General features: G+C 43.3%; 1 protein-coding gene across 3 annotated transcripts; it reads left to right on the top strand.

The window, feature by feature from the left end:
- Positions 1–298: 298 nt before the first annotated feature.
- On the top strand, positions 299–27,063 carry LOC311578805 (uncharacterized protein). Of its 3 annotated transcripts, XM_084748862.1 has the most exons (3): positions 299–677; positions 768–1,103; positions 17,933–18,769. In XM_084748862.1, the coding sequence occupies exons 1-3, from the start codon at positions 361–363 to the stop codon at positions 18,264–18,266; spliced, it is 987 nt and encodes a 328-aa protein (XP_084604988.1). In that variant the 5' UTR covers positions 299–360; the 3' UTR covers positions 18,267–18,769. The 3 variants fall into 3 exon arrangements, with proteins under 3 accessions (XP_084604988.1, XP_084604987.1, XP_084604989.1); XM_084748861.1 differs by having other exon boundaries at positions 299–1,103; XM_084748863.1 differs by lacking the exons at positions 299–677; positions 768–1,103 and adding an exon at positions 26,301–27,063 and having other exon boundaries at positions 17,651–18,167.
- The last annotated feature ends 912 nt before the right edge of the window (positions 27,064–27,975 follow it).

Raw genomic sequence — 27,975 nt, 5'->3', positions numbered from 1 at the left:
GACACTAAAATGTGTGGGACCAGGACACAGAATGTCAGGTGACAGCTCTCTTGGAAGGAATTAAAACAACAAAAAAGCTATTTAGGAGATGGTTCATCAAGAACTGTCAGTGAGCCCTAACACACCAGGAAGAAATTAATATTTTCCATTCACCTTGAAAATGTAATCAGGAAAATAAACTTACATAACTTGATAGTGACCTATTAATTACCATAAGCAATGACAAGGAAGGAATGTTGCATATGAGGATAACAGCCCCTCAGCAGGGTATAAAAGGGGATGTGGGTGGGGAGACCCCCACTGCCAAACTGTCCAACTTACCTTCTTGTAAACCCACCTATAACCTCCACCTCTAACACCATGGTCAGCTCCTGTTGTGGCTCTGTCTGCTCTGAGGAAGGCTGTGGCCAAGGCTGCTGCCAACCCAGCTGCTGCCAGACCACCTGCTGCAGGCCCACCTGCTGCCGCCCCAGCTGCTGTGTGTCCAGCTGCTGCAGGCCCAGCTGCTGTGTGTCCAGTTGCTGCAGACCCAGCTGCTGTCGCCCTTCCTGTTGCATTTCTAGCTGCTGCAGGCCTTCTTGCTGCCGCCCCAGCTGCTGTGTGTCCAGCTGTTGCAGACCCAGCTGCTGTCAGTCTGTGTGCTGCCAGCCTACCTGCTGCCGCCCAAGCTGCTGCAGGCCCTCTTGCTGCATCTCCAGCTGTTGCCGCCCCAGCTGCTGCAGACCCTCTTGCTGCATCTCCAGCTGTTGCCGCCCCAGTTGCTGCAGGCCCTCTTGCTGCATCTCCAGCTGCTGCCGCCCTAGCTGCTGCAGGCCCTCTTGCTGCATCTCCAGCTGCTGCCGGCCCAGCTGTTGCATTTCTAGCTGCTGCAGGCCTTCCTGCTGCCGGCCCAGCTGCTGCAGACCCTCTTGCTGCATCTCCAGCTGTTGCCGCCCCAGCTGCTGCAGACCCTCTTGCTGCATCTCCAGCTGTTGCCGCCCCAGTTGCTGCAGGCCCTCTTGCTGCATCTCCAGCTGCTGCCGCCCTAGCTGCTGCAGGCCCTCTTGCTGCATCTCCAGCTGCTGCCGCCCCAGCTGCTGTGTGTCCAGCTGCTGCAGGCCCCAGTGCTGCATCTCTAGCTGCTGTCGCCCCACCTGTTGCCAGACCACCTGCTGCAGGACTACCTGCTGCCGCCCAGCTTGTTCTAGTGGTTCTTGCTGCTGAGCACTGTCACCTACAGTCTCCTGTCCTTCATCACTCACCATTCATGATGTAGACCATGTGTGAGCTGAACCCCAAGAGGTCAATCAAAGCCTATCTTTGAACATGATTTTTGGCCTCCTAAACACTCACTGTTTTTCCCCCAACCAGGTCTTTCTCTCTCAAATAAAAATAAATAAATAAATAATAAAAATGGGTTTTCTTTGTAATCTATCATGCCATTCCCACACTGATGTTTATTTTCTGTCATTTTTCTATAGTAGAAATGTTTCTATACATCAAATAAATCTGAATTTTAGATATCCAAATGAAAATATATCCATCTCCTTATATCTCCTTTAATTGCCTGCAGCTCTCAACTTTTTTTTTTAGCCCCTCTCAAAATAATGAAAATCCCATGGTGGATGAGTTTATCTGTGCCCTTTGTTTCCTCTGTTCTTCTGAGAGAACAGGGAGGTGTTCCTTGGAGCAGTCATGTGGTTCCCTTTACTGGGTCTCTCTCTGGCACACAGAGAAGAGCTGGGCACAGAAGCTGAAGCCTGGGACCCAGAGTGAGCAGTAGATGTTAGTGAGCACATGCTCCCATTAGCACCTGCCACCGAACATGTCTCAGTCCCATGTTCTTGGGTGGAAATGGAAGCCAGCCCCAATCAGCAGTGTCCTGCTCACATGTGCTCTGCACTGGTTCTCTTTCCATCCTAGAGCAATTTTCTCAAGACAGCTACCTCATCTCAGGCCTTGTCTTCCCAGTGTCAGTGTTGCTGACTTTCCACACACTTTTATCCAAACACATGGTCACCCTGAATGGTGTCACCTTCGGATTGCTTCCACTTAACTGCAAATCTTCTAACATTTTTCTCTTTCTTCTTTACAAGTTTTGCACCATTGTTTTATATACTAGTCTTTATTTGTCCGCTTTGTCCCATTACTGTACCTGTGCCCTAGAAAGCAATATCCATGTCAGTAACACTCTAAAAGAGGCTGTGTTTAAAGGGGATGCCACCTCATGGCATCAGAGCTAAGTGGGAGTCACTAAAAGCACAGCCAGACACAGAGAAAAAAATAGAATAAGGACATCCTTTCAAATGCATCCCGGAAGACAGTCATGGAAACAAGTCAGAATCCTAGAAACTGAGAAGCCCAAATCTGACTTCAGTGACACCCACCTTTCCAGTCTCCAGCAGGCTCGGGAATGGCATGCTTTTCCTGCACACAAAGTGGCTTTTGCTCTGTTCCTCAGTGTCACTGCTTAGGCCTCCACAGTATGTGGGTAGAGGTACCTATGCAGCACGTAGCTTCTATGATGGTGCTTCCATCCACTGAGGACAAGCACCGGGAAAGCAAAAAGCCACTTGCATTGTGCCTTATGCTAGCATGTGGACAAGAGACAAAGAGAGAATGAAGCTGAGGATTTAGGGAGACGGGAGGTACCAGGGAAGATTTGGGAGGAGGGGGAAGAATAAGCTCCAAATACATGATATGGAAGTATTTAAGGGGCTGGAGAGATGGCACAGTGGTTAAGAGCACTGCCTGCTCTTCCAAAGGTCCTGAGTTCAATTCCCAGCAACCACATGATGGCTCACAACCATCTACAGTGAGATATGGTGTCCTCTCCTGGACTGCAGGTGTTACACGCAGGCAGAACACTGTGTACTAAATAAATAAATCTTTTTTTAAAAAAGTATTTAAGTAAAAACAAAACATTGTCAAACAATGCTTGAAAGACAGAGAGAAAGATGATAGGACATTCCCACAAAGCTAGCTATACAAATGAATTGCTTGCCAGGCAAAACCTGCAACATCAGGCAAACATCTGCTTCAGTAGCTCATGTGTCATCATTACACATGTATACATCAATATGCTAATTACTGAAAAATGACCTGAAGTATGAAGACCTTTTCCTCTTGCCTCACACAATGCCACAACAATGGGCATCATTCCCATTGGTTAGGGAAATCAATTACATGATAATAAATATTTCTGGACAGCGATCATTATGGTAAAAGATACTGCAGGAGAGGGTAAAGGCTGTAATCTCAAATGCAGAGACTTGTGTGACAGCCCTCTGTGAGGGAGATGGAAAGAACACACTCCAGAAGCAATCAGAATCCAAAATGAGTCAGGAGGAGACCAGACCAGACCAGTAGAATTTATTACAAGTGGACAAGAAAAATGTTGTTTCTAACAAACTAAGCCATTAAGTGGGTAAATGCTGTTACTCAAAGTGATAATTACTCATCTAGGCAGCAAATAAAAAAATAAGGAAAGCATACTCACACAGTGTGTAAGAGGCTGTCTGTGATGCAGGAGGCTTCTAAACCCCAGAGCCTGGTTCTTTTAGAAACCATGCCAGGTCCCAGCCATAGACACTGTGGTCAACTCCTGCTGTGGTTCCTCTGTGTGCTTGGTGTGGCGTTGTAGCATGGAAGCTGCCGACAGGGGAGCTGCTGCATCTCCAGCTGCTGCCAAGCTACCTGTGGTGGCTCCAGTTGCTATGGCTCAGCTGCTGCTACCCTGCTGCTCTGTGAAGCATATGACCAAATCTCCTGTTAGACTCCTTACCACTGCCCAACCTACATCATCTGCCCCCCTCACCCCCACCCTGCACAACACTACACTGCTTGGAATACTTGTCACACCAATGTCTGCTTTCACTAGTCACATAAAATGCAATTTAGCTACACAGTGGCTGGAAAGATGGATTCTCAGCTGCTAAGTCCTGTTTGGTATAACATTCAGAGTTAAGTTCAGTTCCTACGGGGAATAGCAAGAGTCAATATAAATGTCAAGATATTTTAACCCAAGCTCAATGTGTCTATTTTTAGACAGGTCATATTTTCATCCTGAGTGCTGGCTTATTATAATGGTTTCATAAAGCCTTGTTTCCAGTTCTCAATTAAGAGCTATTTCCCATCGGATGAAAATCTCCTGATGTGTTAAATAAATGTGTGTGTGTGTGTGTGTGTGTGTGTGTGTGTGTGTGTGTGTGTGTGTTTAGCTCTCACGTCATACCAAGACCGCTTTTCTCATTACCAATGTAGAAGTACATGCTTAGAATCATGGGCTCTTTGTCCCTCTTACCTGGGCTGGAGTCAGAACAGCCCAAGGCATTTGCAGTGTGACCCAGAAGAAGCCATTGGCATCTTCAGGTCCAGACTGTCTGTAAAATATGGGTGATGCCCAGCCAAGGACAATACAGGTGGTAAACTTTAAACCCCTACCCAGATCTAACCAATGGGCAGAACATTCTCCACAGTTGAGTGGAGACTGGGGTATGACTTTCACACGTACTCTGATGCCTCATACTTGACCATGTCCCCTAGAGGGGGAGACCTGGTGGCACTCAGAGGAAGGACAGCAGGTTACCAAGAAGAGACTTGATACCCTATGAGCATATACAGAGGGAGGAAATCCCCCTCAGGAACAGTCATAGGGGAGGGGAATAAGGGGAAAATATGAGGGAAGGAAGAATGGGAGGATACAAGGGATGGGATAACCATTGAGATGTAACAAGAATAAATTAATAAAAATTTTTAAAAAGAAAAAAGAAAAAAATATGGGTGATGCACTATAACTCTCAAAGATTTAAAGACCTGTAACATGCTTATCACAGGGCCTGACACATAATATAGGCTCTCTGAAAGTGTATTTAATGTTATTGAAGTACTTCCTAGGACTAAAAACAATATCTTATCATAACATCCTCCTTGGTAAATATTAGGAAAATACGTGTCACTCTTTGATTGTTCCTGTATAATTTAAAATGAAGCATTGCTCAGCATCTCAAGTGTCCTCTAATGGTTGCAGTGGATTCAAAATCATGAAGTTATGGAAATTCCACCTGACTTGTTATTTCTTGTCCCAGTATCATCTATTATTGGCTGCATAAAATCTGAGCATCTTTCCTCATATCTTTCCTGTTTTATCTTCCCCTTTAAACACATAACTCTCATTTGGAATCCAAAGATGACTTCTTAACCCCAAATCTCTGGAGATGCGTGAGTTTTATGCCAACTTCCTCATGAAAATAAAATGACCATCAGCAGATAAGGAAAAGCCTAGTTCCTCCAGAGAGAAATGCCTTCATTGCTTCAGACAATCATGCTGCCAAAGCCTGTGCATTTTTATAGTCTCCTAAGACCTTTTCTCACTCCCTCTGTTTTTCTGAGGATGATCAGGAATGGGCGTTTTTGCCCATTCATATTTCTCACCACAAAACCACAAAATGACCATGGTTATGTCCCTTACAGCATGTACATAAGTTGCATGTTTGCAAAAAGATTTATAACTGTTGGTTCATAAAAATATATAAAAAACATTTTAAGCTCAAAGTTTCTGTGCATTATGCAGTTGGCGATGTTCTATTTACAAACAACAAATGAAACTATATTTATTTTATTTCTTTTCTTCAATTTTATTTTTCAAGATTATTTCAATTTTATTTTGGTTTTTAAATTTTAACTTTTAAGCTGGGCAGTGCTGGTGCACACCTTTAATCCCAGCACTCAGGAGGCAGAGGCAGGTAGATCGCTGTGAGTTCAAGGCCAGCCTGGTCTACAAAGTGAGTCTAGGACAGCCAAGGCTACACAGAGAAACCTTGGCTCGAAAACCCAAAAAAACAAAACAAACAAACAAACAAAAACAGGCAAATTTTAACTTTTAGTTTAAATGTAATTGAATCATTTCCCCTTTGCTTTTCCTCCCTCCTCTCCAATCAATGTTTTCTTCCTCCAAACCATTTCATGCCCTCCCACTCTTTCAAATCGATGTTTTTTTTCTTTACACACACACACACACACACACACACACACACACAGAGAGAGAGAGAGAGAGAGAGAGAGAGAGAGAGAGAGAGAGAGAGAGAGAGATGATAGATAGATACATAGATAGATACAACCTACTGAGTCCATTTATTGTCATGGGCCACATCAGCTTTGCCTAAATGTATACTAAGAATGTTTCATAAATTAATAAAATGTTAACTATCCCTAGCTATCATTTTGTTTAATTTGTAATTCTTAATAAGTACATCTGGGGTTTTTCAAGTCCATCTAGATAATAAACAGTAAGTTATAAAGGGCAACAAAAGATGTTCTGATCAATAACTGAAAATGGATTTTTTAAAATTCACTTTACATCCTTCTTTCAGCCCCCTCCCTCCTCTCATCCCAGTCCCATTCTCCTACCCTTTTCCCCTCCCCTTCTTCTCAGAAAAGGGGCACACCCACAAACCAACCCCCCCTGCATATCAAGTCACATCAGAACTAAGAGCATCCTCTTCCAAACAAGTCAGCCCAGCTAGGGGAAAGTGACTCAAAAGCAGGCAATAGAGTCCATGACAGAGACAGCTTCTACTCCACTTGCTAGGGAACCCACTTGAAGATCAAGCTGTCCATCAGTTGAATATGTTTAGGGGACCATAGGAACAGTCCATACATGCTTTTTGGTTAGTGCTTTAATCTCTATAAATCCCCATGTGCCTAGGTTAGTTGACTTTATTGGTCTTCTTGTTGAGTTCTTGTCTCCTATGGGTCCCTCTATCTCCCACCTCCCACTCTTTCACAGGACTCCCCAAGCTCCACCCAATGTTTGGCTGTGAGTCTCAGCATCTGTTTCCATTTTCTGCTGGGTGGAGCTTCTCAGAGAATAGTTATTCTAGGTTCCTGTCTGCAAACATAGCAGAGTATCATTAGCAGTGGCTCTCTCCCATGGCGTGGCTCTCAGGGTGGGCCAGTCGTAGGTTGGACTTTCCCTCAATCTCTGCACCATCTTTATCCCCGCACATCTTGTGTGCAGGGTAAACTTTTGGGACAAAAGTTTTGTGGGTGGATTTGTGTTCCCCTCTCTGCATTAGAAGTATTGCCAGGCTAGAAGGTGTCCCCTTCAGTCTCCATGTCCTCCACTGCCGGGAGTCTCAAGTAGAGTCACCCTCATACCTACAACATCTCAGGCCTCCAGCGTTTGCAAGAGATTCCCCCATTCAGTATACCTTCTCTCTCCCAGCCTTCTCACCGTCCTCCCTGCTCTCCCCACATCTGATGCCTACCCTAGTTTCCCTTCCCACCCACACACCTCCTACTCAGTTTCCTCTCTTCATCCACTTCTGCTGTCTATTCTACTTCCTCTTCTGAGTGAGATTAAGCGTCCTTCCTTAGGGCCTCCTTGTTACTTAGCTTCTTTCAGTCTGTGCATTGTAGTGTGGTTATCCTGTACTATATGGATAATATCCACTTATAAATGAGTACATACCATGTGTGTCTTTCTGGGTCTTGGTTACCTCACTCAGGATGATCTTTTCTAGTTCCATCAATTTGCCTTCAAATTTCATGATTTACTTGTATTCAATAGCAGAGCAGTATTCTGTTGTGTAAATGCACCACATTCTCTTTATCCATTTTTCTGTTGAGGAACATCTAGGTTGTTTCCAGTTTCTGGCTATTATGAATAAAGATGCTATGACCACAGTTGAGAATATATCCTTGCCATATGGTGGAGCATCTTTTGGTATATGCCCAAGAATTATATAGCTGGGTTCTAAGACAAAACTATTCCCAATATTTTGATAAAGTGCCAGATTTATTTCCAAAGTGGTTGTATAAGTTTACATTCCCACCAGCAATAGAGTAGTGTTCCTCTTTCTCCACAACCTTGCCAGCATGTGCTGTCACTTGAATATTTTATGTTAGCCAATATGACAATTGTAAGATAGAATCTTGTTTTGATTTTCATTTCCCTGGTGAATAAGAATGTTGGACATTTCTTTAAGTGATTTTTGGTCATTAGAGATTCCTCTATTGAGAACTCTTGGTTTAGCTCTGTACCTCATTTTTAAAAATGGATTATTTTGTTTATTGGTGTCTAGTTTCTTGAATTCTTTATATATTTTGGATGTTAGCCTTCTGTTGGATGTAGGTTGGTGAAGATCTTTTCCCAATCTGTAGGCTGTCATTTTGTTCTATTGATAGTGTCCTTTGCCTTAGAGAAGCTTTTCAGTTTCATGAGGTCCCATTTATTAATTGTTGATCTTAGAACCTGAATTGTGGTTTACTATTCAGGAAGTTGTCTCCTGTGCCAATGAGTTCAAGGCTGTTCCCCACTTTCTATTCCAATAGATTTAGTATATCTGGCTTTCTGTAGAAGTCTTTGATCTACTTAAGCTTGAGTTTTGTACAGGGTGATAAATATGGATCTATTTGCTACATGCAGACATCCAGTTAGACCAGCACCATTTGCTGAAGATGCTTTACTTCTTCCATTCTATGGTTTTGACCTCTTTGTCCAAAACCAAGTGTCTGTAGTTCTGTGGGTTTACTTCTGAGTCTTCAATTCAATTCCACTGATCAACCAGTCTGTTTCTAGACCAATACCATGAGTATTTTATTATTATTGCTCTGTGGTACAGCTTGAAATAAGGAATGGTGATTCCTCCAGAAGTTCTTTTATTGTAAAAGATTGTTTTATATATTTTGGGTTTATTCTATATGAAGTTGAGAATTGTTATTTCAAAGTCTGTAATGAATCATGTTGGTAATTTTATGGGAATTGTGTTGAATCTGTAGATTACTTTTTATAAGATGGCCATTTTTACTGTTAACCCTACAGATACATGAGCATGGGAGATCTTTCCATCTTCTGATATCTTCTTTAATTTCTTTCCTTGGAGATTTGAAGTTCTTTTCTTACAGGTCTTTGACTTGCTTGGCTAAAGTTAGACCAAGATACTTTAAATTATTTGTGGCTATTGTGAAGGGTGTTGTTTCCCTAATTTCTTTCTCAGCCCATTTGTCATTGGTATACAGGGGGCCTCTCTTGATTTTCCTTCCTTCTTTCTTTCTTTCTTTCTTTCTTTCTTTCTTTCTTTCCTTCTTTCTTTTTTAGTTAATGTATCCAGCCACTTTGCTGAAGGTGTTTTTCAGATGGGAGGGTTCTCTGGTAGAATCTTTGGGTCGTATATATAAAATATCATATGATCTGTCAATAGTGATACTTTGACTTCTTCCTCTCCAATTTTTATCCCCTTGATTTCCTATATTTGTCTTATTGTGCTAGCTAGGAATTCAAGTACTATATGGAATAAATACGGGGAGAATGGCAGCATTGTCTTGTCCTTGATTTTAGTGGAATTGCTTTATGTTTCTCTATTTAATTTTATGTTGGCTATATAGGCTTGCTGTATACTGCCTTTATTTTGTTTAGTTAAGCTAAGACTTTTAACATGAGGGGTGTTGGGTTTTTGTCAAATGCTTTTTTGCATCTAATGAAATGATCATGTGGGTTTTTTCTTTCAGTTTGTTTATATGATGGATTACATTGATGGATTTTCATATGTTGAACCATCCCTGCATCCCTGGGATGAAGCCTACTTGATTGTGCTGGATGATATTTTTTATGTGTTCTTGAATTTGGTTGGTGAGTATTTTGTTGAGTATTTTTGTATCGATGTTCATAAGGGAAATTAGTCTGAAATTCTCTTATTTTGTTGGATCTCTGTGTGATTTAGTTATCAGGGTTACTGTGGCCTTATCAAAGGACTTTGGCAATGTTTCTTCTGTTTCTATTTTGTGGAATAGCTTAAGGAGTATTGGTATTAGCTCTTCTTTGAAAGTCTGGTAGAACGCTGTGCTGAAACCATCTGTCCCTGTGCCTTTTTTGGTTGGGAAAATTTTAGTGACTGCTTCTATTTCTTTAGGGGTTATAGTATTATTTAACTTGTTTACCTGATCTTGATTTAACTTTGGTAAGTAAAATCTATCAAGAAAATTGTCCATTTCACTTAGATTTCCAATTTTGTGGAGTACAAGCTTTTGAGGTAAGACCTAAAAATTCTTTAGATTTCTTCAGTGTTAATTGTAATGTCCCCATTTTTCATTTCTGATTTTGATATGAATATTGTCTTTCTGCCTTTTGGTTAGTTTGGTTAGGTGTTTGTTTGTTGGTTTTCTGAAAGAACTAGCTCTTGGTTTTGTTGATTCTTTGTATTGTTCCCTTTGGTTTCTAATTTATTGATTTCAGCCCTGAGTATGATTATTTTCTGCCATCTACTCCTCTTCGGTGTGTTTACTTCTTTTTGTTCAAGAGCATTCAGGTGTGTCAAGTAACTAGTATGATATCTCAATAATTTCTTTATGAATGCATTTAATGCTATGAAATTTCCTCTTAGCATTGTTTTCCTTTTGTCCATGCCCATAAGTTTGGGCATGTTGTATCTTAATTTTTATTGAATTCTAGGAAGTCTTTAATCAATCAATTAATTAATTTCCAGGCCCACTGGTCGTTGAGTAGAGAGTCATTCAGTTTCCATGACTATGTAGGCTTTTTATTATTTCTGTTGTTGTTGAAGTTGAGCTTTAATCCATGGTGATCTAATAAAATATAAGGGGTTATTTCAATATTCTTGTATTGGTTGAGGCTTACTTTGTGACAGACTATACAGTCAATTTTGGAGAATGTTTCATGAGGTTCTGAGAAGGTGTATTCTTTTGTGTTTGGGTAAAAAGTTCTGTAGATATCTGTTATGTCCATTTGATTCATGACATTTGTTAGTTTCATTACTTCTCTGTTTACTTTCTGTCTTGATGACCTGTTTATTGGTGAAAGGTGGATGGTAAAGTCTCCCTCTATTAATGTGTGGGCAATCAATGTGTGATTTAAGCTTTAGTAATGTTTCTCTTACAAACGTGGTTGCCCTTGTATTGGGGACATAGGTATTCAGAATTGAAGTGTCGTCTTCGTGGATTTATCCTTTGATGAGTATGAAGTGTCCTTCCCTATCTCCTTTGATTAATTTCTGTCAGAAAGCCTAGTTTATTAGACATTAGAATGGCTACTTCAGCTTGTTTCTTGGGTCTATCTGCTTGGAAAATCTTTTTTTCTACCTCTTTATTCTCAGGTGTTGTAGAAGGATAAATTATTATTTCTATATTAAATAACACAGTAAATTATTACAGCAATAGTTTTCTATTGACTGACACAGAAAGACTATGATTTATTTTTAAGCTGTAACTGCTATCCTGGGAAGATCCTGAGCTACTCTCATCCTAGTACCTTTAAAACCCACATAAAAATAAAATACTTGCCAATCTGATGGCTCCTGCGCAGCTTCTGCTCCATCAGTCTGTTCCTCAGCCTTATGATCAGTGCCATCTTTCCTTATGGTGACTCCTCTCTCTCCTCTTCCTCTGCTGCTTTCTCCTTCCTCAACCCCAAGACCAGGCACCTAAAACTGCACCTCCCTCTCTTCTACCCAGTCATAGGCTACAGTGTCTTTATTTAGCCAATCAGAGATCATTGGGAAACATTCCTTATCATTACAAGGCTACACGAGATAGTTCAACATTCATAACAATGCCCATGACAGGGCAGTAACCAGACCTCAAAGCACTGAACTCAGCATTTGAAAACACAGTTGGACCTTCCTCCAACACTAAGGTAATGTCTATCTTTGTTGTTGAGGTGTGTTTCTTATATGGAGCAGAATGATGGGCCCTGATTATGCAACTATTCTGTTAATCTGTGTCTTTTTATTGGAGAATTGAGTCACTTGATGATGAGATATATTAATGATCAATGCTCCTTAGTTCCTGTAATTTAAATGTTGGTGATAGAGTGTGTGCTTCTCTTCTTTTGGCTTTGCTGTAATGGTGTTACTTATTTCCTATGTACTCTTGGGTGTAGCTGACGTCCTTGGGTTGGGCTTTTCCTTCTAGTATCTTCTGTAGGAGTATATTTGTGCATAGATATTGTTTAAATTTGATTTTGCCATGAGACATCTCATTTTCTCTATCTCTGGTGATTGAAAGTTTTGCTGGGTGTAGTAGTCTGGGATATCATGTGTGATCTCTTAATATCTGCAAGATGTCTGCCCAGGCCCTTCTGGCTTTTAGAGTCTCTGTTGAGAAGTCAAATATAATTCTAATAGGTCTGCCTTTATATGTTATTTGGCCATTTCATCTTGCACCTTTTAATATTCTTTCATTTTTCTGTACACTTAGTGTTTTAATTATTATGTGACAGGAAGAATTTCTTTTCTGGTATAATCTATTTGGTGTTCTGTAAGCCCTGTGTGTATTTATAGGCATCTCTTTCTTTTGTTTTTGTTTTTGTTTTTTTCTGATACACGGTTTTTATGTGTATCCTTGGCTGCTCTAGACTTACTTTGTAGACCAGGCTAACTTTGAACTCACAGAGACCTACCTGTCTTTATCTTCCCAATGGTGGGATTACAGGCATGTGTCACTGCACTGGCCAGATATCTCTTTTTTTAATTTGAGGAAATTTTCTTCTATGATTTTTTGAAAATATTTTCTAGTCTTTAGAATTAGAAATTTTCTTTTTCTTCTATTCCTGTTATTCTTAGGTTTTGTCTTTTCATAGTGTTCTTGACTTCCTGGATGTTTTTGTAGGCTCAATTTTCTTATCATATATATTTTATTAGGAAGTTATTAACTGAGAGTACCTTACTTATAATCCGACTAACTTAAACAATAGGAAAATAAGATTAAAGAATAGAATAATGAAACCATAAGGATATCAGTTCTTAGGAATGATTCTCCTGGCATAATCAGCTGGATTTCTTCTGCTGGAACCTGGAGCAGCCAGAACCCAGAGTCTCAGTTGGAGCCAGGAGCCCCAAGCCTTCCCTTAAGTGGTTCTCTCTAGGAGCGTCTCAAAGTGGAGTGATGAACAGCCAAAACTACCTAAAGTCTCCAAAGGCCCAGCCTCTTGTTCTTGGCTCATTTTTATACCTCCTCTCAGAATTTATTCAAGGATGTTTTTCAGCTGGTTAATAACCAATCTACACCAATTGTGGTCCGACTTCTAAGGGGATAAACATCATCTGCTGTCTCACAAGTCTTTTCTCATCCACCACCTGTGATCTAAATAAAATTCATGTTTATCTCCCCTTCATGTTTTGTGTCAGGAATGTTTTAGATGTAACATTTTCTTTGTCAGATATATTGATTTCTTCAATCGTATCTTTTATGTCTGATAATCTGTTCTCCATCTCTTATATTCTGTTGGTGATGTTTATCTCTGTAGTTCCCATTTTCTTCCTTAAGTTTTCCATCTCCAGGGTTTCCTCATTTTGTGTTTTCTTTGTTGTTTCCATTTCTATTTTCAGGTCTTGAACCATTTTATTCATTCCTTTCACCTGTTTGATTGTATTTCCCTCTATTTCTTTAAGGGGATTATTCATTTCCTCTTTAAAGGCTTCTATCATCTTCATAAGAATAGATTTAAGGTCATTTTTATTGTGTTTCAGCTTTGTTAGTATATCCAGGGCTTGATGTATTAGGATAGTGGCTTCCAGTGGTGCCATATCACCCTGGCTCTTGTTGATTGTGTTCTTACACTGGCCTTTAGCCATCTGGTTGTCTTTAGTGTTGGCTGGTTGTCTCTGTTGCCCACCAGACCTCCTAGGAAGGCAGGAAGAGCCCTGATCTGAAAACCAGAGGCTGGTTGTTCCTGAGATCTGTGGGCCAGAGGCTGGATCTCAGGGATTAGCCCTCCACTTTTCTCTGCTGTCTGTGTCCTGGTTGGACCCACATGCAGGGGATTGGGGTGGAGGTGTCTAACCTGTATGATCCTGAGGTTCTGCTGGTCACCCCAGGAAGGTGGGTAAGTCTGTGAGTTAGAGGCTAGAGCTGTATGTCCCTGGGGTCCTGGCAGGTCTCATCAAGAAGTGTGCCTCTGGAGCCTTGGAGTCCTCCTCAGAAAGGCAGATAATGCTTGGGTTGGGAGAGAAGAGCACTGGAACCCTTTGTCCCTAGAGCCCAGGAGGCCTCCTTGGTATAGGGGGTAGCACTGGGGGGGGATGGGGGCAGGAGGCTGGAACTTTGTGTCCCTGTAGCCTTGGGGTGTCCTCCTCAGGAAGGTGGATAGTCCCAGTGTTCTCTGGGGAAAACACAGATGTTGGCATTTTGCAGTCAGCAGCATGCCACTCATTTGTTCCGCAGTCAATGAGCTCCAGAAACCCAGACACTGTGCTCACTAGGCACTGCCATCTTGGCATCCTCTCTGGAAGGGGAGTTTTAATCCTCCCTAAATCCTTTTTCTCTGGAGTAGTCAGAATGTAACAAAGACAGCTCCTGAAGATTAAGGAAATATTCTCTGTCAACAATCAAGGTGGTTCCCATGGTTACTTCACTAGCCCTAATGTGTAAGACTTTATAAGAATTGTAATCCTAGAGAAACTGCTGTGTCGGTAGAGCCAAGCCAGGGGCCAGTCACATTCTCAGGGCAAAGGCCTTACTGTGCTTCTTATTTTTGCCCATATTATTTTGAGTTCACTAGCATGTTGCCATAACAGCAGGCTGGATTTGAGAACCATGACAAGCAAGTTAATTCTATACATTAACTGCTGTGACACTGGTACATGAAAAGTATTAGTGGACTGAAAATCAATTCCAGAGATATACCAGAATAATATTTTTTAACTTACTCTTCTTTTAGTGGTGGCTATAATAATCTATTTTAATTGTCAACTTTATACTCTAGTCTAGAATCATCTAGGAAGACAGTCTGCATGAGGGACTATCTAGATCAAATTGGCCTGTGGATGTGTCTGTGGGAAATTGTCTTGATTGTTTTAATTGATGTAAGAAGAGCCACCTGTGGTAGTCAGATGAGCAATCTACTGGCCCCTTAAGTAACTTTAAACATGAATTCTTGTAGCATCAGAAAAGATAACATCATAATATGAAGCTTTGCCTTGAACCTCATTACTTTGTTGTTTGTTTTTATTCCAACATATACTATGTCCAGACCACAGTTTCCCTCTACTCCTAGTCCCTGCCACATATATACCTCCCCTCCCCTTCAGATGCACTTCTCTTTCAGAAAATAGCAGGCCTCCCAGTGATATCAACTGGACATGACATAACAAGTTACAACAAGACTAGGCATAAGCCCTCACATCCAGGCCAGACAAGGCATCCTCATAGAAAAAGGGTCCCAAGAGCAGGCGAAAGAGTCAGAGACGCCCTCCTACTCCCACTGTTAGCAGTCCCATAAGAACACCCACCTACACAACCATAGCATCTATGCAGGGGACCTAAGTCAGACCCATGAGTTATTAACTTTTTATTTATTCTTTAATACTTTCATACACATCTAGCTGTATTTTGATCATATGTTCACCGCTTGTTGTCCTCTCTTATATCCACCTACACCCACTAACCTGATGCTTCTTTCTTCCTTAGCGCCTCTCATAGTTTCTTATCTGTTTTTGTGACCCACCACTGAGCTTCATTAGGGTGGCTTGCGTAAGCTTGAGTGTGGAGGTTATTTACTGGAGCATGGAAAACTTGTCAATGGTTATGCCACTAACAGAAAATGACTCTGCCTCCTCCAGCAGCCTTTAACTGTGAGTGGATCTTTCGGGAGGGGTGAGGCCTCATGATGCCCTTCCCTCATCCACAGTGGGCTGTATGAGTCTTGTGCAGGCAATCATGGCCACTGTGGGTTCATGAGTGCAACGGCTATGTCATGTACAGAAGACAGTGACTATCGTCCTCCATTCCTTCTTTCAGCTGTCACATTCTCTCCATCTCCTCTTCCAGGATGTTCCTTGGGGCTTGGATGTGGTAATATGAATGTCCTATTTGGAGCTATGAGTCATTGCATTAACTGTCACCCATTATTGAGAAGCTTCTCCTTCCAAGTGTCTTAGCTAGGGTTTGATTGCTGTGAAGAGACACCATGACCTGCAGCTCTTATAAAGGAAAACATTTCATTGGGGGCTGGCTTACAGTTTTAGAGGTTAAGTCCATTATAGTCATGGTGGGAAACATGGCAGTGTGCAGGCAGACATGGTGCTAGAGGAAGAGCTGAGAGTTCTACATTTTGATAGCAGGCAGCAGAAGGAGACTGTGAACCACACTGGGTGTATCTTGAGCACAGAAGACCTCCAAGCCCACCCCCAGTGACATACTACCCCCAACAAGGCCATGTTTCTTACTAGTGTCACTCCCTGTGGGACAAGCATTCATATACATGAGTCTATGAAGGCCAGTCCTATTCAAACCACCACACCAAGGTTGAAAGCAGCATTTGTCTGGAATTCTGGTGTCTGGTGTAAATTCTATGTATGTAATTTCTCTATAAGCGCATGTAAGGTTGGGAATAAGTCTTGTATTCATCTAAATGTTTATAAAAATTAAGCATAAACCAGATTACAAAACTTTTAGAACATATGAAAATATTTGGTAGAATGTCAATAAAGCACAGCAACGAGAAGGCTTAATGTTCCAGAAAATGCATTTTAAACTATTGGGTATATTATTATATCTCAGCCTGGAGGCAACTCTAAAAACAGATCTCAATCCCACAGATCTGGGAAACATCAAAATACTGAGTCCTTCTTAGCCATTTCTATTGGCATAATGCTCTTGTGGACTGTGTACAGTTTACCCTTGTTCATTCAACTGTTGATTTGTCAACCCCACTCTTCGGTCTCAATCAGGACATCACATTGTGATGTTTATTCTAAGTATCTCCTGTTTCAAGTTTGTGTGAGCATGTCACCATTTCTTCTCTGTATTGCCAATAAAACAAACTAGCCAAATGCTGAGCAATAACAGAGAATAGGGTAGGACAACCTGATCAAGGGAGAGGAGAAGAAAGGGAAGAAAGAAGAGGATGGAGCCATGAGGAGAAGACCAGGCAACATCAAGAGAAATGACCTGGGCCTAGGAGATGATGTAAAAGCAAGTATAATGTGGGAAATCTGAATGGGAAGAAGCTATCCTAGCATGGAGGTTTAGGGTGAAGTAATTATTGCTCAGCTTTGTGCTATAGGCTACTTAAATAGATCCTGGTCTCTCTAGGTGGTTATTTGGGTATAAAGCTGGTTAAGGAGTAACTGCTGATATTACTAAAATGCTAATTCAATATTAAATACTAATAATCCTTCAACACATTTCTCAGTGCACAGAGGTCCTGAGACTGACCACATGGTGGAATGTCCTAAGAATTTCACTAGCTCAGTGAGTATCTGGGATGCATACATGGGTCCTAGGCAACCTGAATTCCCACACTTGACAAAAGGGCAGCTTCCTGTTTTCTTTCCAGTGGTACACCTGACTGAAAGCAGCATTTATTCAGTGCAAATTCCAAATCTCTCAGAAGCTCTCTTGAAATCATGTCAGGATGACAACTGCAGCACGGATGATGACTCTCACATGTCATATGACAAGCAGGGACTGAGGGCATGTAATACTCCAAGTAAGAGGAAAATTCAAGAGATGATTCACGGAGAATACCAGGAAGCATGAGAAAAGTGAAGTAATTATTTCCTACACAGTGGTAGTAATTACTAGAATACTACAACTTACTAAGTGGCATTTGTATCATATAAACAAAAACAAGGAAATAGTATTTATTTTCATAATTACAGAAACGACTTAGCTGAGTATAAAAGGAGACCTGCAGCAAGGAGACTCCAAAACATAAAACTCACTCACTTGTAAACCCACCCAGAATCTCCACCTCTGACACCATGGTCAGCTCCTGTTGTGGCTCTGTCTGCTCTGAGGAGGGCTGTGGCCAAGGCTGCTGCCAGCCCACCTGCTGCCAGCCCACCTGCTGCAGGACCACCTGCTGCCGCCCCAGCTGCTGTGTGTCCAGTTGCTGCAGGCCAAGTTGCTGTGTGTCCAGCTGCTGCAGACCCAGCTGCTGCAGGCCCCAGTGCTGCCAGTCTGTGTGCTGCCAGCCCACCTGCTGTCGCCCCAGCTGCTGTGTGTCCAGCTGCTGCCGCCCCAGCTGCTGCAGACCCAGCTGTTGTCAGTCTGTGTGCTGCCAACCCACCTGCTGTCGCCCCAGCTGCTGCAGGCCAAACTGCTGCATCTCCAGCTGCTGTCAACCTTCCTGTGGTGGTTCTAGCTGCTGTGGCTCCAGCTGCTGCCAGCCCACCTGCTGCCGCCCCTGCTGCCGCCCCTGCTGCCGCCCCTGCTGCTGTTTGAGACCAGTCTGTGGTCAGATCGGCTGCCAAACCACTTGCTACCGCCCCACCTGTGTCATCTCCACTTGCCCCCGCCCCATGTGCTGTGCTACACCTTGCTGCTGAGACCTTTCCTGAACATGCCCACTTTTTCCCACATCCTTTGTTATGAAAATACACCTTATGTACCTCAGAACCATCTTGAGAGAGGCCTTTCCTTTTGATTGGGTGTTTATACCCCAGACTTAGGAAAGCTGCCTCTGGTAATTTCTACGTCATCTCATGACAAAATGTGGAATTGGAGGGTAAGGAATTAGTATAGAGGAGGGTGGGAGTGGATCTTGAAAGAGTTATGAGGGAGGAATGCGGGTGTTAAAATGATCAAATACATTGCATGCATGTATGAAATTCTGAAATAATTCATACAAAATGTTTTAAAAAGAAATTAGTAAGAGTGCAGGGCTTCTCGACTCACAGATAGAAATACGTTCAGCACCTATAGAGTTAGATCAAACCTTCAGAGCTGAAAGTCTCATGGTGTCATCTTGTTTTCCCTTTAACTATGACATTTCTGTACCTTTGCCACTGCTACTTCTAAATAAACCTCATTTAATTGGAACAGAAATACACATCTCTTGCATCTGTTGCTTTATAGTGACTGTCTTCATTAAATGGAAATCATATACAAAGCACAACTGCCCCCCAAACTTTCCGGATCTTGCTCTCAAAGCTTCAGAAGATTTCCAACATGGTGAGTTCAAAATCAAAGCAGATGCTGAGACTCACAGACAAACTCTGGGGTGAAGCGCAGAGAGTCTAATGGAAGAGTGAAGAGTTGAGGAATAGAGGGACCTGGAGGGGTCAGGAGCTCCACAAGGAGATCAATGGAGCCAACAAATCCAGGTGGAGGAGGGGGTGCTGCAGAGACTGATGCACCAACCAAAGACTATGCATGGTGAGGACCTGGAACCTCTGCTCATATGTAGTAGATAGGCAGCACAGTCTCCTTGTGGGTCCCATAATAGGGTGAGTAGGGACTACCTCTGACATGGTCTCTGGTACCCACTCGTAGATCATTTCCCCCTGGTAGGGCAGCCTTCCCAGGACACAGAGGAAGAGGATACAGGCAGTCCAAATGAGACTGGATAGGCTGAAGTCAGATGTTAGGGAAGGGGGGCTCCCTCTTTCTGAGGACTAGGGGGGAGGAGAAGGGGAAGAAGGAGGGAGGGAGGGAGAGAGAGTGGGACCAGGAGGCAACAAGGGAAGGGACTGCAATCAAGATGTAAAGTGAACACATTGAAAATAAAATAAATCATTAATTTTTTTTTTTTTACAAAAAGGAAGTCATTATAGTTGGTCTCAGGGAGCTCATGAGCACATCAACCTGCTATGTCTAGAAGACACTGGCTTTTGCAGTCCTATCACTTTCTTTTTCATAATGTTTCCTGAGCAGTGTGTGCATGTGTGGGGGTGTACATGTGTATGTGTGCATGTGTGTGCGTGTGTGTGTGTGTGTGTGTGTGTGTGTGTGTGTGTGTGTGTGTGTGCCTGCACACGTGCATGCCTGATAAAATGTTCTGTTTAGGCCTGAGTTCTTCACAGTCCCTTATTCTCTACCTTGGTGTTTGTGAGTCTGCATTAACTGCCCATGTCAACTGCAAAAAAGAAGCTTCTCTGATGAGGGCTGAGAGGTACCTACTTTCTTCAGAGACACAGTCGCTAATAAGTTGCCCACATCCTAAGAACTGGCCTCCTAGCCATGCTCCTGCAGGCAGCCCTGCTTACACCCAGCAGGTCACACCCACAGACAAAGGCATGAAAGAAGGAAGCTGGCTTATCAGGAGACAGCTCTGGGTCTGAGGAGGGGAAGAGACTGGGTGACAGGAAATGAGAGAAACTAAATCCCGCTACACACTGGACTGAACCTGACAAAGAATAAGAGATAAACAAAAGTAAAAGAATACTTTAACTGACAAAAAGAATTATGACAATAATATATGATATTATATATAATAATATAGAACCCAAGTATTAAAACTACTTGTAGCCAGCTTGCCAAAGTAGTCACGATAACGCTTTCAAGCCTGTCATCTCTTTGAATATCAAAAACATCTGCATGGACTTCAAAGTGAGTGAGGTGACATGGAAACATGGAGGAAAATCCATTTTTAAAAAGCCGATGCATGGCATTTTCCCAAAACATAAAACCCTGGGAAGACTAATTTTCGGGTGTGAAGAAGCAGAGTCACAGACTCCAACTTTCTAGACTTATCTTCCCCACATTCTTCCACTCAGTTTTGCTCCCATCCATTCATAGGAAAATTACCTTCCCTGGAGGACAAACTTGCCATTCTGGGGTGTTTCCAGATAGCGTAAAATGGACAACATTCATGAAATGTGTACAGAGCCAGTCCCTCAGACCTCTCCAAACCCCCCACCCTTGAATTGCTCCTTTAAAGGTATTTCCTCCCCCCTCCTTTCTCCTCATGGTCTCATATCCTACTCCCTTACTAAAAAGGGATGCTCTTCCCAAGACTAATACACATTTCACCTTCTACCCCAACAATAGCTCCAAAACCACCCCTACATCCTCCTCCTTTCTTTGGCCTCCGTTTGTATGTGCACTCTCACACACTCCAAAATCCCAAAGCCCCCTCTCTCTCCTGGCCTTCCTAAACATCTCAAAACTCTTCCTCTTACATTCAAAGATCCCTTTGCCTACATCTTCACACTCCTATACCCCTTATCCTTAGCCAGGCAGCAAACACATCATTCAATCCCTTTAATCATGTGGTTTCTATGCCCCAGGTCTTCACCCTACAATACCCCCATATCAACAGTCAAAAAAAAAAAACTAACAAAACCTCCCCCTAGTTCAAGACCTTCACTCCATTATCACTGTCATTGCTTCTCTCCACCTGGTGGTCCCCAGCCCTTACACCATCCTATCTGATATCCCTGGAAACACTACTCATGTCTTAGTCCTAGACCTTAGAGATGCTTTCTTCTCAACACCCCTAGATAGTCATTCTCAAGATCTCTTCGCCTTCACTTGGACAGACCCCGTACTCGACAATCCTGACAACTGACTTGCACCACCATCTCCAGGGATTCAATGACAGCTTCCGCTTCCCCCCCCCATGCCCCCCTTTCAGCCAGGCACTCACCATGGACCTGGCCTGGCCTCTCCCTTTTGCCCCTCTGCCTGCTTCAGTGTGTAGATGACCTCCTCTTTTGCAGTCCTTCCCTCTCCGAGAGCCAATCTGACCCCGCCTCACTCCTCAGTTTCTTCAGCTCCAATGGTTACCAGATGTCATCTTCTGGAGTCCAGTTCTCCTCTCTTTAACTCGTTTATCCAGGATTCTCTCCCACGCCAATCCATACACACCTCACCTTGGACCACCTCGCCCATCTCCATTCCTCATCTCCACCTTCAACAAAATCCAAACCGCTTTCCTTTTCTGGGCTGGCCAGCCTCCTCCACTCCCTGGGTATTCACTCCTAGTATATCCTGTACACCAAGCTGCCTTTGGATCTCCCATGAGCCTCCTCCTCTAGTGACAAACAATTCTTTTTTTTTTTTTAAGATTTTTATTTACTTATTGTTTATACAGTATTCTGCCGGCACTTGTGCCTGCAGGCCAGAAGAGAGGGCACCAGATCTTATTATTGATGGTTGTGAGCCACCAGATGGTTGCTGGGAATTGAACTCTGAACCTTTGGAGGAACATTCAGTGCTCTTAACCACTGAGCCACCTCTCCAGCCGACAAATAATTCTTTAAATGGAAAAAACAAAACAGCAACAACAACAAAACCTACTCTCCCTCTCCTTTTAGCCCTGGCCTTTCGCCTCCCAAATCTATGTAGTCCTTTCCATCTTTACGCTTCAAAACAAAACAAACCATGCTTCTGAGGTCTCAGAACACTTTCTAGGACTCGCCTTTGTTCCTGTCACTTACCTCTCCAAAACCTTCTGTGGCTGACCTCCCTGTCTACACTCTCTTGACACAGTTTTTCTGCTTATCTCTAAATCTAACAGTTAACTCTGGGATTTCTCCCTCGCAATTTATTTCTCTCTCTCTCTCTCTCTCTCTCTCTCTCTCTCTCTCTCTCTCTCTCTCTCTCTCTCTCTCCTCTTAACTTACAGAGGACTCCCAATCCCTTTCTCTTGTCAAAAACTCATCACTCACACTCTTTATCTGTCATCCCCTCAACTCCTTCACAGTTATCCCTTTACCCCAACATTCTCCAGGCACTCTTCACTCTTGCCCAGAGACATTAGAAGACCTCCTTCCCCATCCCTCTCACATACAAGAGGGGTCCTCTAGCTATTTCTGCCTATACCTTTTATACAGATGGCAGCTCCTTCCTGTCAGATGGCCACCATGTTGTGTGTAGTCTCAGATGATGCCATCACCAAGGCCTCCTCCTGATCCCACACTCTACCAATCAGCAGACACAAGAGCTTTCCAACTTGCTAAAATTACACCATTAATGGTGTTCACAGATTCCAAATATGCTTTCCATACCTTGATAACATATGTAGCCATCTAGAAGGAACAAGGGTTTCTAAACATGAAAGAAAACTCAATTATTAATTCTTCATATATTCATAACATCCTAAGGCCTCTCTTCCACCCTGTCAAATTGACATGGTGCATTGTAATGCACATCAGACTGACTCCTCCATTGTCAGTGAAACAATAACTGTGCTGACATGATCACCTGTCAAGCTGCCTTTTCATCCCTCAAGACTCACCCCACTTCTCTACAGGATACCCTACTACATAACCCAGATATCACCATACCTAACCCTCCTTCAACCCAGAGCATCATTATTTACTTATTTCACTCTGATACTAAATCCTTTCTCCAAACGCACCTGTCTCTCACTGCAGCAGATTAGACTATTTTATAGAATGGAACCTAAACCTACGATGCGTATCAGCAAACTAACCCCACCGCCACTATACAACCCTCTATCTTTCCCACTCTCCAAGTTGTAAATGCCTGAAATTGTAAGAGTTTAAGAACATTTTTAGGTATGCAGCCACAAGTTATGAAGGTCCAAGAATGCTTAAAAAAAAAAAACTCAGTTGTAAACACCTGTAAATGCAAGTTAAGAAAATGTGTTAAGGTCTAAGGGTATGAAAGCTTAAGTAAATTGTGAGGGTCTGAGAATGTGATTTAAGGAATGAGTCTGAGAAAATTATTTAAGGCAGATGAAAAGTTGTTTCAGATTCCCTCCCTCTCTCTGTGTTACATGAATAGACTGCCCTTTCTACCACGTAAATTTCAGTGCTAACATATCTAAAACTTTTTTATAGAAAGATATAAGCTTAAAACATTTTTATAATTTTTAGGAAATCAACTTAAATCTACCAGTCACAAGTTAAGTGGACTCCAGGTAAGGTTGACAAGTAACTCCTGTCAACCAACACCCTAAATTTCCTCATCTGTCTATTCCTGACAGTGATGCCTCTCCTCCTTTTCCTGGTCCTTTCTCATTTCCCTTGTCTTGAGACTTCCCTCCCCCATTTACCTGGACCATGGGCCTAAACATTTCAAATGTACATCCAAGATGAAAAAAATGTTCCCTAAATTCCTTAACTTTACCTTCCTAGTCTATTTGTCCCAACAGATTTCAAATCAACTGCAGACTATTCCAGCAACTCACCAGCCCCAGATGTTGCCTCAGAATCTGCATCCTAGACAATGTCAAAGTGGCTGGACCCAACTGATTCTGCCCCACAAACTGCTCCAATGCTTCCTTGCTTCCCTAGCCCCAGATGGTTCCGCAGAGCCTGGACATCAACTGACACAGCCTATACTTTCTGTCCTTGGCCAACATTCCAGCTTCCTTGGGTCCCTAAGAACAACATCCCAATATCATCAGTAAGCAGACAGAGAGCTCAGCACCCAGTGCCCCAATAATAAAACAAAAAGGAGGGCAAGAAGTGCTCTCTGGCAGGCCCAAGCATGGCAAATGTGACACTGACAGGTTTTTCCCATTACCCTTCTCTTTCCCTTGCTAAAAACTGTTATATCACATCCCTAAGCCTCCAACCCGTTCCCTTATAGCCACTGCCTCATTCCTAAGACTAAAGGCCAATGTCCAGCAATCAAAATTTGTTATTTGGCTACACTGGCTAGCATGTCCAATTGGGACTCACCAACCTACTCTAGCACAGACTCCTTTTTTCTCCTGAAAAATTCACTCCTGAACAACAACAACAGCAACAACAACGCCTGTTGCTGCTTTCTGTCTACCTTTGTCTGACCCCTGGATTTCCCCTCCAGAATAATCCATCTCCTTTGTGCTAAGAATTTAGTGTCTGGTTATATCCTGTACAGACTCCAATGAGTCATGACTCATTGTTATGGACTAGGGACATTTTTATATAACTGCAGTAGAGATATGCACTTAAATTGTGTTTAAAGAATACTATTGTCTATTGTCTAATGTGCATTCCAGATCCAAATATTGTTAAATATTGTCCTAAACAGGAATTTCTATGCATACCTACACATTACATTTCCATAGTGCATCTCTGATTTCCTTAAATCTAAAACATTCATTGATCCTGTCACTATATGTTAAAGAGGGTGAGCCAGTCATTGTGTGGAGAATTACTCAGCCTTCGTTTTTCTTCTGTTTTCCTATAGCTACAGTCAAGGTATGCCACCTACAGGAATAATAAACAAGGTGTCTTCTCAGAAAGTGACTGCATTTATGGTGTGTGTGTGTGTGTGTGTGTGTGTGTGTGTGTGTGTGTGTGTGAATGTATGTGTGTGTGTGCCTGCACACCCATGTGTGTACAGATGGAAGTGTATGCTTATGGTTGTGGGGATGAGGGTAACCTCAGATGCCATGCCTCAGGCTCCATCTGCCACTCTGTTTTTTTGAGAGAAAAATCAGTCACTGGCCTGACTGGTTCTCTCTGCCTCCCCAGTGTGTAGATAACAAGTGCAAGCCACTGTGCTTGTAATAGCTTCTGAGGCTTGAGCTCAGGCCCTCAGGCCAGCAGGGCAAGCGCTTTACCCACTGAGCCACCTACACAGCCCTGAAACCAATCTCATCCCCAGATTAAGAGTTTGTTCCCAGTGAGTTAGTAGTTTTCCATTTTGAAATGAACAAATTATTGATAAAGACATATTTCAAAATATATGAATATCATGTTCCTAGTCAAAGCCATGATTTAACTAAGCATCATTCCACTGTTGTGACTAGATCTTTGCCTTCTTTTTTATTTCTCTACTTCACCTTAGTATAGACTGGTTATTTTTTTTTTAATTTTACTTGATGTGTGGCAGTCCATTGCTGTCACTGTTTTGGTGTTCAGGTGGTTCCCTACTGGGCCAGTGAGAGTCCCTTCAAGGTGGCCAAGGTGGCACAAAGTGACTTTCCATATTTAGAACAGTGAGTCATTAGTGCCAGTTTGAAACTGGGTAAAGGAAGTCTTGTTTCTGCTGCAAACCTTGGAGTAGTCTGGGCAGCACACCATCCAATGAACACCCATGATTCACAGACAAGACTCTTCCTCATAGCTCACAGGGAACTATCTCACAAAGATAAGCTTTCCTCCCCGTCTCCCTACTATAATTGTGTTTCTCTTTAGACATCAAAAGGGATGTGCGCATCACAAGACAAATTGGCTTAAATAGCATCACGAGTGATACACAAACCACAGGCATACACCAGTGACCGACTCCATGGGATGAACCCACCCATGGACAAACAAGGAAGCCAGGAGGGTAATTCCCTGACAAAGTCCAGACTAAATAACCTTAATGCACAAGGAAACGCAAATCTTTTCCTCAAGTATGTAAAAAGGAAAACCAGTGGTCTGGCGTAATGATGACTATTTCTCTAGGGAAAAGAAAAACAACTAGGAAATCCTCTAGGCTGTGGTCACAGCATTTTCAGCAGAGTATAAAAGGAGACATGCAGAATGAGGATTTTCAGATTCACTACACTCACTCCCATCCTAATCAGAACCTCCACCTCTGACACCATGGTCAACTCCTGTTGTGGCTCTGTCTGCTCTGAGGAGAGCTGTGGTCAAGGCTGCTGCCAGCCCAGCTGCTGCCAGCCCACCTGCTGCAGGACCACCTGCTGCCGCCCCAGCTGCTGTGTGTCCAGCTGCTGCAGGCCCCAGTGCTGCCAGTCTGTGTGCTGCCAGCCCACCTGCTGCCGCCCCACCTGCTGCAGGCCAAGTTGCTGTGTGTCCAGCTGCTGCAGGCCCAGCTGCTGTGTGTCTAGCTGCTGCAGGCCCCAGTGCTGCCAGTCTGTGTGCTGCCAGCCCACCTGCTGCCGCCCCACCTGCTGCAGGCCAAGCTGCTGTGTGTCCAGCTGCTGCAGGCCTCAGTGCTGCCAGTCTGTGTGCTGCCAGCCCACCTGCTGCCGCCCCAGCTGCTGCATCTCCAGCTGCTGTCAGCCCTCTTGTGGTGGTTCTAGCTGCTGTGGCTCCAGCTGCTGCCAGCCCACCTGCTGCCGCCCCTGCTGCCGCCCCTGCTGCTGTTTGAGACCAGTCTGTGGTCAGGTCGGCTGCCAAACCACTTGCTACCGCCCCACCTGTGTCATCTCTACCTGCCCCCGCCCCATGTGCTGTGCCACCCCCTGCTGCTGAGCCTCTTGCATGGATCCACTTTCCTCTCTATAAATTCAGATCTTTTGTGCATGTGTTTCAACTGGAAACACACCAAGTGGTTTGATAATTTAGCCAGGCCATGGATGGTGTCTGAAATCTGGATCTGACCGGGGCAACAGATTTTACTCAGCCAGCAGACAACTGGAAAAATACTTCTTCTCGTGCCCTCCCCACAGGACTTTGCAGTTGCAGTAACCTAATATACTTGTGGACCAAAGGAAACCTCACATTTCTATGCAATAAAAACTCAGTGTAACTGTTACTCTTTTAAGGTAGCGTCTGCTCTTCTTTAACAAGTGTGTGGGGGAGGTTGTAAGAAAGTTCTGTCAGTGAAGCACGTGAAGCAAAGCACGAGGGTCTGAGTTCTAGAGTCAGAACTGATGTAAAAATCCAGGGGTGCAATCAGAGAGCAAGCATAGACTGGGCCGAGACGCCCTACACATATGGAGTAGATGCACAGCATGCTCAACATCTGGGGCAGCTAGCATGGGAATAGAGGCTGTCTCAGACTCTGTTGCCTGCCACTGCATCCCTTTCCCCTAGCTGGGCTGTCTTGCCAGGCCTCACTGAGAGAGGATGTACTTAGTCCTGATGGGACTTGAGATCCCAAGGTGGGTTGATACCCATTGGGAGCCTCCCCTTCTCGAAGAAGAAGAAGAAGAAGAAGAAGAAGAAGAAGAAGAAGAAGAAGAAGAAGAGGAGGAGGAGGAGGAGGAGGAGGAGGAGGAGGAGGAGGAGGAGGAGGAGGAAGAGGAGAATGGCAGGAGGAGTGTGTAGGGTGGGGGTGGGAGCAGAGGAGGGAGGGGGCTGGGATGAGGCTGCAAAGTGATTAGACAATCAATCAATCAATCAGTCCAGCTGTGGTGGGACATGCTCGTAAACTCAGTGTCGGGGAGACAGAATGAGTGAGTCCCTTGTTGCTCCTGGGCTAGCCAGGTTAGCCTAACTGGTGAACCCCAGGTCTCAGGGAGAGACTGTGTTTCAAAAACTAAAATGTGCAGACCCTGATGAATGACATCAGAGACTGACCTCTGGCCTTCTCTCTCTCTCTCTCTCTCTCTCTCTCTCTCTCTCTCTCTCTCTCTCTCTCTCTCACACACACACACACACACACACACACACACACACACACACACACACACACTGCAAGTGTATTTTTACCTATAGAGCACACAAGGAAAAA

The sequence above is a fragment of the Acomys minous genome (genome assembly GCF_964271855.1).
Source record: "Acomys minous genome assembly, chromosome: 12".
Classification (NCBI taxonomy): domain Eukaryota; kingdom Metazoa; phylum Chordata; class Mammalia; order Rodentia; family Muridae; genus Acomys; species Acomys minous.
The sequence above is the reverse complement of the archived record's forward strand: the minus strand, read 5'-3'. Positions and strand labels throughout refer to the sequence as shown.